Source organism: Aristolochia californica, unplaced genomic scaffold (assembly GCF_029961685.1).
Source record: "Aristolochia californica isolate CCGP_79_NKW_82.1479 unplaced genomic scaffold, dmAriCali1.0.hap1 SCAF_4, whole genome shotgun sequence".
Taxonomy (NCBI): domain Eukaryota; kingdom Viridiplantae; phylum Streptophyta; class Magnoliopsida; order Piperales; family Aristolochiaceae; genus Aristolochia; species Aristolochia californica.
Genome location: NW_027182103.1, coordinates 4,112,551 through 4,125,528, shown reverse-complemented (window position 1 = coordinate 4,125,528; position 12,978 = coordinate 4,112,551). Strand labels below are relative to the sequence as shown.

Below are 12,978 nucleotides of genomic sequence, written 5' to 3'. Positions count from 1 at the left end.
CGGCGACTGGTCTCGAAACACCAATTTTCTGATCCGGAGAGGCACAATCTCATGAACCTTTTTGATGGATTTACAATCCCGTGCCAGTAGATATTTGTGATTATTAATTATGTTTATAATTATAAAAGAATCGTACCCGTGGCCTAATGGATAAGGCGTCTGACTTCTAATCAGGCGATTGTGGGTTCGAGTCCCGCCGGGTATGCATTTTTCATTTTTTTTATAACCTTTACAATTGTTTATTCTTCTGGGTGCAGGGTTAAAAAACGAAGATCAACGTCACTCGTTCAAAGCCTTTTAGACGAGACGTGTATCTTCGCCGATAGAACATCAAATTTTTCTGTTTTGATCTTCCGTCGCATCATCCAACCAACCCAGTCATGTTTGAGAGAATCGCCGGAGATAAAAAGTTCATCAATCGCTAATCCCACCAGATAAAGAGGGATTTCTATTTTCCACCCTAGAAAAAGCAAAAGAAATCTTCGCTTTCAAAATTCCTTTTTTTTTTTTTTTTTAACCAACTATATTGATGCAACCTCCGCACGAGGAAAGAAGAAAAACCGATCGAATTCTATTTCAAGATGACGGATAGTGTAGCAAAGTACTAACAGACAGCACCTATTGATTCCACTCTTCCGGTTGATTCATTCTGTAAGATCTGAGACCTGCGCACGAAACATTAGTGCTGCCGAGTGAAGGCTCAGCCGTTATCCGGAGTAGATGTGAACGCCGATGGCGATGAGGAAGATGGTGATGAGGCCGAAGTAGATGACGGCATGGACTAGAATAGAGATGCCGCTTGTCTGGAAGTTGTTGAATTCCACCACTCTGCTCTTCCCCGGCAGTTGAAACAGCAGTCCCGGTGTCAGCAATACGAAGAGCACCAACGCGATAACTACCGGCCCCCAGTCCGCCATTCTCGCTTCTCTCTGTGTTAATAGCTAAAGACGAGACGATGTGAAAAAAGGAGAAACACAGGACGGAAATGGGAGGAGAAGAAATTAGCAAAGGAGCACCAACTTTAAGAAGGGGGGAAGGAGCGTGTGCAGGAAGACAAAAGAAGAGCATCGATATGATCACCTCCGGAGAGCTACGTCCGCGTGGCCACGTGGTAGAAGCACCGGCCGGCGTCGCCATTCCACTCGGTCTTTTGGCTTTTCTGCATATTCTGGAGTGTCGTGCTGGTTCCGCGATCTGGATTCCGACGGTCGGATTCCATCCTCACCGATGCAGCAAACGGAAATTTTTTCGATTCCACGTATATTTGATTCGTTTTTCTTTTCAAAAACAGTCTAAAAACCGTCGAAGGTAGAAAGTAAGGATGGAGTGTTGATCTAGTGTACCAACTCCTTGCTCCACCTTCGTCTCCCCACCTCCTTTAAACATTCTCTACATCTTCGATACACGAAAAGTGCTGCACTTTGCTTTCTATTTTCTTTCCATGAATTTTTTGTCTCTTTCTCTTTCTCTGGTTCTGGTAACGGAAGATATTAGCGAGTTGGAATTGCAAGAAAATGATTCATCTCAGTGGAGGATTTAAAAGAATAAAGATAAAGCAACAAAAAGGCATATGTTTCCATCACTGCGAAAAGCTGCCACACCCCATTACCTTCCTCATTCCTTAACCCCTTTGTCTTCCTCGTCCTTAAGTTTCGTATCCTTCTGTCCATAAACCCAAACCGCAAACACCATTATCTCCAAACCCTTCAGCTCTGTCTTCTGAACCAGTTGTTTCTCATTTGAGAGCGATTGAGAGAGAGAGAGAGAGAGAAAGAGGGAAAGATGACGGATTGGGGTCCAGTAGTGATTGCGGTTGTTCTATTCATCCTGCTCTCGCCGGGGCTCTTGTTCCAGATGCCGGGGAGAATGAGATGCGTAGAATTCGGGAACATGGGCACCAGTGGATTAGCCATTCTAGTCCATTCCATAATCTTCTTTGGTATTCTCACCGTCTTGGTTGTTGCCATTGGAGTTCATATACAGACAGGCTGATTTCAACTTCTGGAGCTTCTTGCTTTCTTGCGATTGCCTTTGTTTGTTTTGATAGTTGAGCATGAAGTCTTCTGTAAATTCTGGGATCTCATCTCCACCCCCCCGCAAGCTTAAAATTGATTCCTGGTTTGGGTGTTGGAGATCTCATTTCTTTCTTTTTAAAAGAAGAGCATTTGAACTGTTGTTTGGTTGAAGTTTAGATGTGAAATAACCATCTTTGTGGCAATTTTTTTTGTTTATTAAAGTTTCCTCAGGGCTTGTGGCTCGTGTAGTACCTCCTCTTTATGAAAAACCGAAATAGTATAAACGTGTCACATTGTACCAGTGAATGGAAGATTATGCTTCGATCCCTTCTTATTCGTGTTCACTTTGTTCGCTTCCTCTGGTTTCTTAACTGATTACGCTTTTTCACCTGGTGTGGAAAATTTGGTGGGCTTTAGAGGTGTTTTTTCGAGCATGATTAGTTTTGATTGAGAATAGCTTGTTTGGAATTTGTCGAAATGGGGCTCAGCTACTGCTGGCCTGGTTCGGTGAGGGGGAAATACTGTAATTGTGGCTGAAGTTAGGGGAGAGAGAGAGAGAGGCTGGAGGAAGAAAGGCTACATTCAGGAAATTGGCCTAGAAAATTTTGTTGATTTGGAATGTCATACAAGAAAAGATAAAGTTGAAGAAGAATGGAAACAAAGCTGCAATGGCGGTGGAACTAACAGACAGAGACATTTGAACAGACACGATGGATATATCACTACCAGAAGACTATAAAATATCACTCGGATAGGATAAAGTATCCCTGCCTCGAGATACGCGCAAATTAAAATGCTTGAAGGAATCTGCGCTACAGCTTTCCGACTTTCGTCGTTTCCCGCAATTCGGAAACACCGGCCAGAGGAATCAAACAAGGCGACAAAGCGGAAACCGAAAGGTGTTACGAGTGAATCCCACTGCAGGCTCAGAAACGCGTTGCAGCAAAGCCAAGTGGCACAAGCATTAAAATACGAACATCGGAGGTGAAAGAGTATACTGATTTTCTCAGAACATTGATCATCTCAAACAACATCCACATGACAATCCTATCCTTCTTTCTTCTTTTCTTCACTCGACGCTTTTAAAAAAAAAAAAATTATTCAACTAGAGAGCGAAGCCGCCGCTACTAACCAGAGTAGATGTGGATTTTGACGGCGAGGATGAGGATGGTGAAGATGGCGAAGAAGATGAGGGAGTGAACAGTGATGGCTTTGCCGTTGGTCTTCAAGCTGCCGAGGTCGACGGGGTGGTGGTTCCCAGGGAGGGTGAAGATGAGGCCCGGCTGGAGTAGAATGAACAGAACCACTCCGATCACCACCGGCGCCCAGTCTGCCATTGCAATCCGATTATTTTTTTGGTTTCTGAAGACGTAAGCGAGACCAAGGCTTCGATAGATCCGATTTCAGGCAGCCGAGACTACTCTTTCTTCTTCTTTTCTTCGCAGGCTGGAAAGCGGAGGGGAGAGGGAGGAAGGACGGCGAAGAGTTAAAAAGTTGATTCGTTGGAACTCCGAGGCAGATGAACTTATAAGGCCCGTATCAGGAATATGCCTACTGGGATGAGGGATATTACGGAAAAGCCATTTAGTTCAGAATTTTATTAAGTTATTTTTTATTAATTATTTACTTTAAGGTTTTAACTTTTTCACCCTCTAAGTCTTATTTTTCTCTTAATTTTTCATTATTTAGTCTAGGATTTTTATTTATTATAATTATAAATATTCTAATATTTATTCGTTATCTAATTGATATTTTAAAAAAAATAAAATAATATTTGTAAATAATTTATTTATTTTTTATTTACATAACATAATTTAAAATTCACTTCATATTATATTTAGCATCTTCTTTTAGTTGTTTGAAATTGATTTTTAGTATTTAAAATTTTATTTTATTTTAATGTACGGAAAAGCCATTTAGTTCAGAATTTTATTAAGTTATTTTTTATTAATTATTTACTTTAAGGTTTTAACTTTTTCACCCTCTAAGTCTTATTTTTCTCTTAATTTTTCATTATTTAGTCTAGGATTTTTATTTATTATAATTATAAATATTCTAATATTTATTCGTTATCTAATTGATATTTTAAAAAAATTAAAATAATATTTGTAAATAATTTATTTATTTTTTATTTACATAACATAATTTAAAATTCACTTCATATTATATTTAGCATCTTCTTTTAGTTGTTTGAAATTGATTTTTAGTATTTAAAATTTTGTTTTATTTTAATGTACGTTTAAATTTATTTCCAATATTTAGTTTTAAAAAAAAATCCTTATGAAGACCATGAAACTCGATGACTTGTCACCATTGTTAGGTCCAGTGAAGAACAAACTTAGAGGGGAACGGGGGGAGAAGGGCGTAAATTAGTTTGCTAATTCTCGACACCTTTTTTTATTTCTTTCAATTGGGCTCGTAAGTATAGCCAATTTACAACAACTCTATCTTCGTATAGAAAACAACAACAAACTAGGTTATCCAACCTAAACCCACAAAGGGATTTTGTGATATAAGGTTCCCTAAAAACACTAACCTAGACCCAAACAGGGATTTTCTACAACATCGCCACAAAGGGTTTTACAATGAATAGTAACTAAAAAGGTTTAATAAACTTTCTCCCAACAAAACTACCATAAACTATGTAAAGTGATGGTTAAAATATCTTGGGCAATGGTTAAAATGCTATGTACAATGGGCAATTTATTCATCATCTTCACATCCTCATGTGATTTAAAACAAAGTTATTCCAATCATAGTCATATCTTAATAAAGCACAAGTTTGAGTTATAACTCTCTTAGCCAAGTTTTAGTATGTAGGTATGAAGTTGGGTTCAAGATACAGCCGAAAATGAGCACTCCCCTTCACATGTAGGCCATTTTTTGTTGTTTTTATACTAAACAGAAGATCCACGTATGAACAACTGCTCTGATACCATATAAAGTTAAGTACAAAACTCATCCCAAAATGACTGAACCAACTTAAGAGATTTGTTTCCCAACTAATAAATTCAAAATTTTTGTATTCATTAATCCATGTAGGACTATTCTATCACTGTCGGAGAACTCTTTTACATTTACATGGTCTCTCAACATGCTTACTAGTCTATGGATTGAAAACAGCTTAAACCCAGATAAAAGACACAAGATCGGAGGAACGGTAAGATTATCATGTCTTTTTCCCACAATCTAGTCTCCCTTAAATTGAAAATTTTGGGGGAAAAAAACTGCTATTTTCTATAGATTTCTTACTAGAAATACCCTTCCAATAAACAAGGTTTTATGACAAACAGTTTCCTTCACCTCTCCCAGTGTCATCAAACCTTTTAATAGGCTTAACCAGGAATTGGGTAAGCTTTCAAGTCTTTTCCATTATATCAAGCATGACAATTCTCTTGAAAAAAAACAGAGAAACCTTGCACTTTACCGCTAGCCTTTGCATCATTGCCAGAAAAGTGGAGAGAGAGGATAAACAACATTCCTTGCCTCTTTCTTAATTCATAAAAAAACAGTCAAGATATGCTAAAGGTATCCGGCTCCACATTGGAAACAACAGAATTAAAAATTAATGAAGTACCCCTGTTTTGACATTTGACAAACCAGCACAGGAACCGCATACATGCAAAACTTAATATTATTATATAACTTCACAGATTTAAAAATTATAACAGAGGAAGTAAAGAACACAATAGCAATGGTAAATCACATAAAAGCATACATAGCAACCTCATTATGATTCACAACAGGTGCTTACTAGCTGTAGCAACACGACTTCCACACATGGATTAATCTACACCATGGCCACTTCCTGCGGCCACTTCCTGCATACACTCACTAATTCCCTGGACAAGGGTGACTTCTATCCCAGGTTTTCATGCTAACTGACCGGTGGCTATCGGTACCTGATACTAGGCTGGGACTCTTGGCATCTTTAGCTTGATCCACATCTGTGTCAAGTCCATTGTTGTTTACATTTTCAAGCCCTCGCTGTTGAAATCCAGTGGTTGCAACTCCAGAGTTATCATGCGTGTGCCTACTCTCCACTGATTTCATCAGTTTCCGGATGTGCATTTCGCCGTGAAGTGACTGCCTTGTAGCCACAGCTATTGTAAGAGAGACAAGGAAAAAGATCAAACTCATCAGCTTCATTGTTGCAAGACAAAGCTGCTTTTGCAACACAAACAGGAAAGAGCTAGGTAGACATGTTTATATACCAATGGAAACTTTTACTGTGCTTGGAAGTGGGGAAGTAGGTGTGTTTTCTAAGTGGGAAGCCACTAACATCAAATGGGCTGTGTTACTCATTGTAATAGCAATCTTAATGTGGCTTTTTAGCCAAATGTCAGCTCACAACATGATTAATGCGGTGTTTAAACATAGTGGATAGGATATTCTTACCCACTTGATTTTAGGAGGAGATGAAGACATTTAACAAGACCTAACAAGTTGATGCTTACAGTTTCAAGGCTTGCACCTCTTGGAACATTGCCAAGTATGGACTTGCACTGCTTGCCAATATGTAACAGTAAGATTATAGACAACCACCATCTGTCATTCAAATACTGGTCTAAGCATCCATAATAACAGGAAAAGTAAACTAATCCATGTTAATTGTAGGGGTGTACTGTGGTAAGAAAAAGGAATTTTGAAGTGGGAAAGCATCAATTAATATTGGGTTATTATGCTCTTAACAGTAGTTTAAGAAGGGTTTTGTAGGCACTTGGTGACATGCAATGATGATTGTCTGGTAAATGCTTTAAAAAGTTGCATTGCTTGGTAACTTTTTTTTTTATGGCTTAGTGATCCACTTATTAGTGGAGAAAGTGGTCTCCACAGCCTGTTTTGAAGTAATGAACCTGATTTCTGTTTTCACAGGTGGTCTCAATGCCTATTTGAATCTGATTCAAGTTACATGAGCTACTAGAAATAGTTTCCGACCAGGAGTCGTACAGACACTTCTACAATGCAACATAAACATACATCTTACCCGTCAAATCCTCTCCTCCCCCCAAACCACACACACACACACACCACCACTACCTCTCTTCTTCTCTCCCTCTCTCTCCCCCTCTGCCCATCTCCCTTGCTTTTTATCTTTCTGTATATCTATATACCTATCTTAAAAGTGGCATGGGCATATCAGGCATGGGATTGCACCATATGGCCCGGTAGAGCCATGCTAAGTAGATGAAGTAGTTTTTTGTTTTAAAAAAAAAAAATAGTTTGAGCAAAACCGAGTAGGCATACCATTCCACATGTGAATCCCAGTGGTTCCTCCATAAAGGATAATAATTCCATCCATCAGGCAAAGTAGATCACTAACACGTAAGAGGCGGTTACTTGTGCTGTGTTGCTAGGATAAATTACTTGATGATATAAATAACTAGAAAAGAGAATATAAAGTAGATGATGCTCTCAGGCATGTAATTTTCTTCAGTTACCAAACTCCTCACATCTAACAGAAAATAAACAGTCATGCAAAACAAAGTTCTCAAAGGAAAATGATCATCCAAAATACCAGAAAGAGTCACTTCCACAGATGATAACCATTTGCAATTAGAAATCCAGCTACTTCTTGTAATAATCACAATTAATAGGTGAGATGATACCAGTGTACATTCATAAATTACTGGACAAGTCCCACAAGGCAATGAAGACAAAGCTCCCATAGTTTCCTTCTTTTCCACAGCTCGATAACATTTATTCCCCAGTGGAATGGGAGAAAAGTCTCCCATTCCACTGCTTGTCACCGGTTCAACCCAACCATCCAGGAGTAATATCTGAATCATCTCATCGATCTGTGTAGAGCTGCATACAACCTTAAAGACACCTGATTTACGGATTGAATCCGACACCATTTCAATAGTTGCAATCTTAAGTTTCTTAATATGATTCAAACACTGGGTCTTCAAAATACTTATAAAATCTGTGTCAAGCTTCCCATCTGTGTACCAAGCCCCACCAGTAACTTCTGTTGACGGTTCAAATTCTACTGCCACATAGATCTTTCGTGATTTACCCTGAATGCTTTCTACTGGTTTTATCAGCTTCTTCTTTTTTGCAAGAGACGCAATGGACTTTTTAACAAGAGTGTAATCAATTCCTGTTTCACATCTCACATCAACTATCGAGATTCCTTGGTTTCCTTTGCTTTGTATCAAACTATAAACTTTTTTGTCAATGTCAGAGAATACTTGAGAAGGCTTTGAGTCTGGGCGGTAATGTTTGGCTGGTAAAATTGTTGGTGCTTGACCCATCGTTGCTACTTCTGTGATTGGTGAAAATAAGGAGACAAAAATGTCAAACTACGTGGATGAAGAACACATGATTAACTATTGCAAGATTTGAAGCCACGGAACAGTTTTAAACAGTATGAGTATGAATTGATCGGTAATACAAAAAGCCGACTACCACATTGGGGAGTATCTGGTGTGAGGTCACTTGCATAACAAATGCAAGATTTGAAGCCACAGAAACGTATTAAACAGCATAAGTATGAACTTCAATAACTCAAAAAGCTGAATGACCACACTGGGGAGAATCTGGTGTGAGGTCTCAGTGACAAGTCTCATTGGGATTAGGAGTGTATATGCGTCTCTCTATTCTAAATCCAAAGAAAAGTAAGAAAAAAAGAGAAATCTGAGAGAGACTTTGTCATGGTTGCATCAGTGGCTTTATTTCTAACCACTGGTGCATAAAATAAAATAAAAATAAAATGCAACATTTTTACCGGGCTTCTATAGAACATTTTACCAAAAAAGAGTCTGAAAATAGTGTGGGGTGATGATAACTGCCATGGAAAAACTAGGCTGTGTCGAAAGGGCAAAAAGAAGAACAGAGTTGATTATCATATAACTCATAATATAACATGGTTCCCGGAGAAAATTGCAATAAAATAATACAAATTTTAAAAATTCATATGCATTTAGCATTTACGAAAGACTGAACAAACTAGCATCTTCGAGAGCGGTGGCATTCCTATCGATAAAAGATAACAGAGAACTGGTGTAGAGAACAGAAGAATAACAAGTTCAGGCTAAAGCATGATCCATAACAGATAAACCCATAAGAAAAAAAAATTATTACCTCAAAGAACGCGGTAAAACCCTACGCAGTAAGAGATTATGGAGTACGCTAAAAGGAGAAGCATTCTTGCTCATTAAAAACAAACCAGCAGTGCCTCAGTCTCTGCAAACGAGAAAAGATTCGGCGCTCCTGATTGTGAAGTGAAGTCACGTCTAGAATGAGAATTGAGCCTAATTTGAGATAAATCTATAAACCTAATATAAATATTTTTATTCCTACAAATAGTTTTATAAATTACTCTATCAAATGTTTTTATAAAAATTATTTTAATTTTTTTTATATATCTTTGTGACATTTAGGTCAGAATGACCTAAGGGTAAAATTGTAATTTGAGATAAATCAATAAACCCTAAAAATGATTAATTGTACTCGAAATTATACAAATAATTTTATAAATTAATCTTTCAAAAACTTAGAAAAATTATTTTAAAATTATTTTATATAAAACTCTATGAGAATTTATCAAAGAGGATCGGTGAACTAAAAGCAAATAAGGAATTTATATGTAAAGTTAAAATTCTTAAAATATTTTCTTTTTTGTATTATATAAAATTAAATTTATTTATGAAATTCAAAACATTACTCTCTCTAAAAAAAGTAACATTTTACAATGTCATATGGAGATATCTCACCCACTGTATGCGTAGGATATTTTGGATTTTAATATTTATACAACAAATGACATTGGTTCCAACAATCTATACACTGGGTCAAACCAGATCAATCAACTGATTTGTCTCATTTATAAAACTCAGCTATAGACTAACCCAAATAGGGGTGGCATCGAACTGAGCTAGTTTGCGAGTAGCTCGAGTTCAACTGGGTTTTGTTCAAAATAATTCGATCTTGAATCAAATTCGAGATTGGTTTCCAACTCGTTTAAGTAAACGAACTGAACTCAAATGAGGCTCAGTTTAGTGTGCGAACCGACTCATTTACTCAAACTCAACATATAATGATTTTTAGCCATTAGTATGGGAATTGGCTTGGGATTCGGGACTCAAAACTAAAGGAGGAAAGGTGAACGCCGAAACCTCTCCAATCAGGACCAAAGGAGGTAAGGTGAATGCCAAATTTGTCGCCTCTCACCCCTTTGCCCCCAAACCCTAATTTCCTGCCATTTATTGTACTTGTCCCATTTTTGACAATTTTTGCACCATTTCCATGCCATTTCTGTGTCATTTCCGACGATTTCCCACCTCCTCTGTTGCTACTCTCTTCTTCTCCCCTTCGAGAACTATTTCTACTCTTCTTCCTCTCTTCAGTTGTTTTTGTGTTGGATAATAGTTACCTGGTCGTGATTCCATTGGATCTTGCTTCCATTCACTCAATTTGCCCTAACTGTTCCTTCTTCATCATTGGTTAAGTTGTTTTTTTCTTTATCTTCTATGAATTAAACTTAAGCATTATTTGATTAATAAATAAATAATATTTTTTATTAAATTTGTGATATTTATTAGTGTTAGTTGTTTAATACATATTTTAATTCTTTTGATGTTGTTTGATAATTAAGCCAGTACTTAATAATTTAATATCAATCAAGTAATTAATATAAAAAAATGTACAATTATTAAATAAATTATTATTTATTTATTTATTAAGTCATAAATTATTTCAAAATTTTTGAGACAACCAAAGAAAGACTTCTGTTTTGGGAGAATCTCTTTGAAAGTGTATCCAATTCTATGAAGAGGTCATGCCCAATTTTAAGTAAAATTTATACATAATTTTATATACAATTTATTTGACATATATTTTATGCATAATTTTAAATATAGGTTGGAGCTCGAACTTGAACTCGATTAAAATTATTGGGCTCAAATTCGATTCCACTTTTAGACTCGAGGTTGGGCTCGGCTCGAGTTCAAGTTCAAAGTATATAAATCAAACCCAACTCAAACATAAACAGGTTCGTCGGTTAGACTCATTTAACCGACTCATTGAAACAAAGTAAATGAACGGCACTAGTTAGTCTCAGGATTGAAAGTATAAAGGACAACTGCAAAAGGAGCAGAAGGAAATTCTGCCGTTGAATAACCACGCATACAGAAGCTCAAAGACGAAGCTACCCACTCCATTTGACTATCCATGAATGATGTTTGTCCCGGAGGCCACCAAGTCCTGCGTTCTGCGTGTTAGATTTTCCAATCAGACAAGAGGAATTGTTAAATCAGCTTATCCAGCCCCAAACATAATAAAACACAAGATAGTGGGTGCTTCAGCTTTCTAGGATTCCTCATCCAGGAAAGGGGAGATGCCATCATTAGGCATCTCAGGCCACTAACTTTCATGGCATCTTCTGATTATCCTTCAAATCGTTTTCTCCAAACCTCTCATCGTTTCCAATTCATGCCATTGTCTCCCCTAGCTGGAGAAAAGCTCTTGCTGTTGCAGAATGAGAGATTGGGCGCCCTCGCTTGTGTCTCTGGCTCTCTTTGGACTGCTGACTCCAGGGCTGGTTTTTCAGTTGCCAGGAAAGCACAAGCCTGTTGATTTCATGAATATGAAGACCAGTGTAATCTCCATTATGGTGCATGCTGTCATCTTTGGAATGCTGCTTATGTTGTTTCAAGTTATTTTACATGTTCATGTCTATGCTTAGAAATACTTGCTCAAGATCACTGGAACATTTTCCCTAAATGGGTTAGTTTTGGCTTCATCTTCTTCTGCTAAATGCAATAAAAAGTAGTTTCAAAAGGGATTTCTCTTGTTCCTCTTGGGTTACAGACAATGCATCCATGAGCTGAGGAGACAGTTTGCATTGTATATTGGGGCAGAATTAGCATCCCACCATCTTATAACTGATAGAGTTAAGGATAAGGATCAAAATACAAGTACCAAATAGACGTAACTCAAACTTTGAAGAGTTGTAATCTCTACAGTCACTGTTATAAATCTATAAATACCAAATATTATTCTCAATTCCTAAATTCTACAATAACTAACTGGTGCAGATCCTATTACACCTTACAAATCATACTAAATATGATGTCAATAAGAAAGATCCAATCCACCATGCCCAGCATACCAGAGTTCAATGTATCAAGCTTTTCAGGTTCTTCTCTCTTCATTCTTAACACAGGAATACAAATGTGTCCAGAAATTTTTGAAGGATCCAAAAGGTTTCTTGACAAAGAACGATCAATTAGCATGAGCAAAAATGGAGTGCCTTGTATTTAAGGATGTGTCTCATACAAGGTTGAAACTAATAGTAGAGAAGCAACCCAAATTCCTCCTCATTCTTTTAATAGAAGCAATCTGCTCCAGCCTGTAGAAGAATGTCTATATTGCATGCACAACAGTAGAAACCAGCCAGCTAGTGTGTGATTCCAGCAAACACATGTCGTCCCTTTCATGCTAACTAAAAGGAACTAGAGGTCAACTAATAAAATAAATGTTAAGATCTCGGAGTGAAATGAATACTACTTGACCTGAATACTGATAAAAATTGTTAGGCACAGAGATATAAAAGATATCTTAACCTGATATGCAGCTCTCGATGATTGCGGGTTGTGACTTTTACAAAGTGGCAGAGTAGCAATCAGAGCAAACCAACATGTCATCAGCAATTGGACAATGTTAATCATTCTGATAATGATAACTTCTTTCTCTGCCAGTGAAGCCAGATTTTCATGTACAACCCGCTGAGAGGAACACTATTTTTTTTCGACAACTCTTTTATTTGCATCCTGTGGTGATTTGAATAGCTAAAGTATCTTACAAATATGATAATGAGTTTAACAAGCAAAGATGTCAAATAAACTCTAACCAGCTAAACATCAGAAGCAGAATAATTGAAGAACTTCAGGCTGACACACACACACACACTTAAGAAAGGAATGCATTAGAGGAGATCAAAACACCAATAGGTAAGGAG

The 12,978-nt window shown here is 37.3% G+C and overlaps 4 protein-coding genes and 1 non-coding gene across 6 annotated transcripts; 3 read left to right on the top strand and 2 right to left on the bottom strand.

Moving 5' to 3' along the window:
* The first annotated feature begins 132 nt into the window (after positions 1-132).
* On the top strand, positions 133-205 carry TRNAR-UCU (transfer RNA arginine (anticodon UCU)). Its single transcript has one exon. It is a non-coding gene; the product is annotated as a tRNA-Arg (tRNA).
* A 256-nt stretch (positions 206-461) lies between these two features.
* Positions 462-1,362, bottom strand: LOC137962438 (uncharacterized). The gene is made up of 2 exons (XM_068809307.1): positions 1,081-1,362; positions 462-941 (listed from the first exon to the last, which is right to left on the bottom strand). The coding sequence occupies exons 1-2, from the start codon at positions 1,135-1,137 to the stop codon at positions 708-710; spliced, it is 291 nt and encodes a 96-aa protein (XP_068665408.1). The 5' UTR covers positions 1,138-1,362; the 3' UTR covers positions 462-707.
* A 269-nt stretch (positions 1,363-1,631) lies between these two features.
* On the top strand, positions 1,632-2,297 carry LOC137962439 (uncharacterized). Its single transcript, XM_068809308.1, has one exon. The coding sequence runs from the start codon at positions 1,783-1,785 to the stop codon at positions 1,990-1,992; it is 210 nt and encodes a 69-aa protein (XP_068665409.1). The 5' UTR covers positions 1,632-1,782; the 3' UTR covers positions 1,993-2,297.
* A 3,372-nt stretch (positions 2,298-5,669) lies between these two features.
* Positions 5,670-9,216, bottom strand: LOC137963916 (uncharacterized). 2 transcript variants are annotated; one of them, XM_068811148.1, is made up of 4 exons: positions 9,102-9,216; positions 7,625-8,283; positions 6,473-6,563; positions 6,043-6,118 (listed from the first exon to the last, which is right to left on the bottom strand). In XM_068811148.1, exons 2-3 carry the CDS (start codon positions 8,270-8,272, stop codon positions 6,477-6,479), a joined length of 735 nt encoding a protein of 244 aa, XP_068667249.1. In that variant the 5' UTR covers positions 8,273-8,283; positions 9,102-9,216; the 3' UTR covers positions 6,043-6,118; positions 6,473-6,476. The 2 variants fall into 2 exon arrangements, with proteins under 2 accessions (XP_068667248.1, XP_068667249.1); XM_068811147.1 differs by lacking the exon at positions 6,473-6,563 and having other exon boundaries at positions 5,670-6,118; positions 7,534-8,283.
* A 2,263-nt stretch (positions 9,217-11,479) lies between these two features.
* Positions 11,480-11,750, top strand: LOC137961980 (uncharacterized). Its single transcript, XM_068808656.1, has one exon. It carries the CDS (start codon positions 11,497-11,499, stop codon positions 11,701-11,703), a length of 207 nt encoding a protein of 68 aa, XP_068664757.1. The 5' UTR covers positions 11,480-11,496; the 3' UTR covers positions 11,704-11,750.
* Positions 11,751-12,978: the final 1,228 nt, after the last annotated feature.

Excerpts from the sequence above, each read along its gene's own strand:
- LOC137962438 (XM_068809307.1), bottom strand. The coding sequence starts at position 1,137 with ATGGCGACGCCGGCCGGTGCTTCTACCACGTGGCCACGCGGACGTAGC. Across the intron at positions 942-1,080 it reads GCGGACGTAGCTCTCCGGAG|CTATTAACACAGAGAGAAGC; the intron begins GTGATCATATCG and ends TCTCGTCTTTAG.
- LOC137962439 (XM_068809308.1), top strand. The coding sequence starts at position 1,783 with ATGACGGATTGGGGTCCAGTAGTGATTGCGGTTGTTCTATTCATCCTG.
- LOC137963916 (XM_068811147.1), bottom strand. The coding sequence starts at position 8,272 with ATGGGTCAAGCACCAACAATTTTACCAGCCAAACATTACCGCCCAGAC. Across the intron at positions 6,119-7,533 it reads TGTGGAAGTGACTCTTTCTG|CTGTGGCTACAAGGCAGTCA; the intron begins GTATTTTGGATG and ends CTCTTACAATAG.
- LOC137961980 (XM_068808656.1), top strand. The coding sequence starts at position 11,497 with ATGAGAGATTGGGCGCCCTCGCTTGTGTCTCTGGCTCTCTTTGGACTG.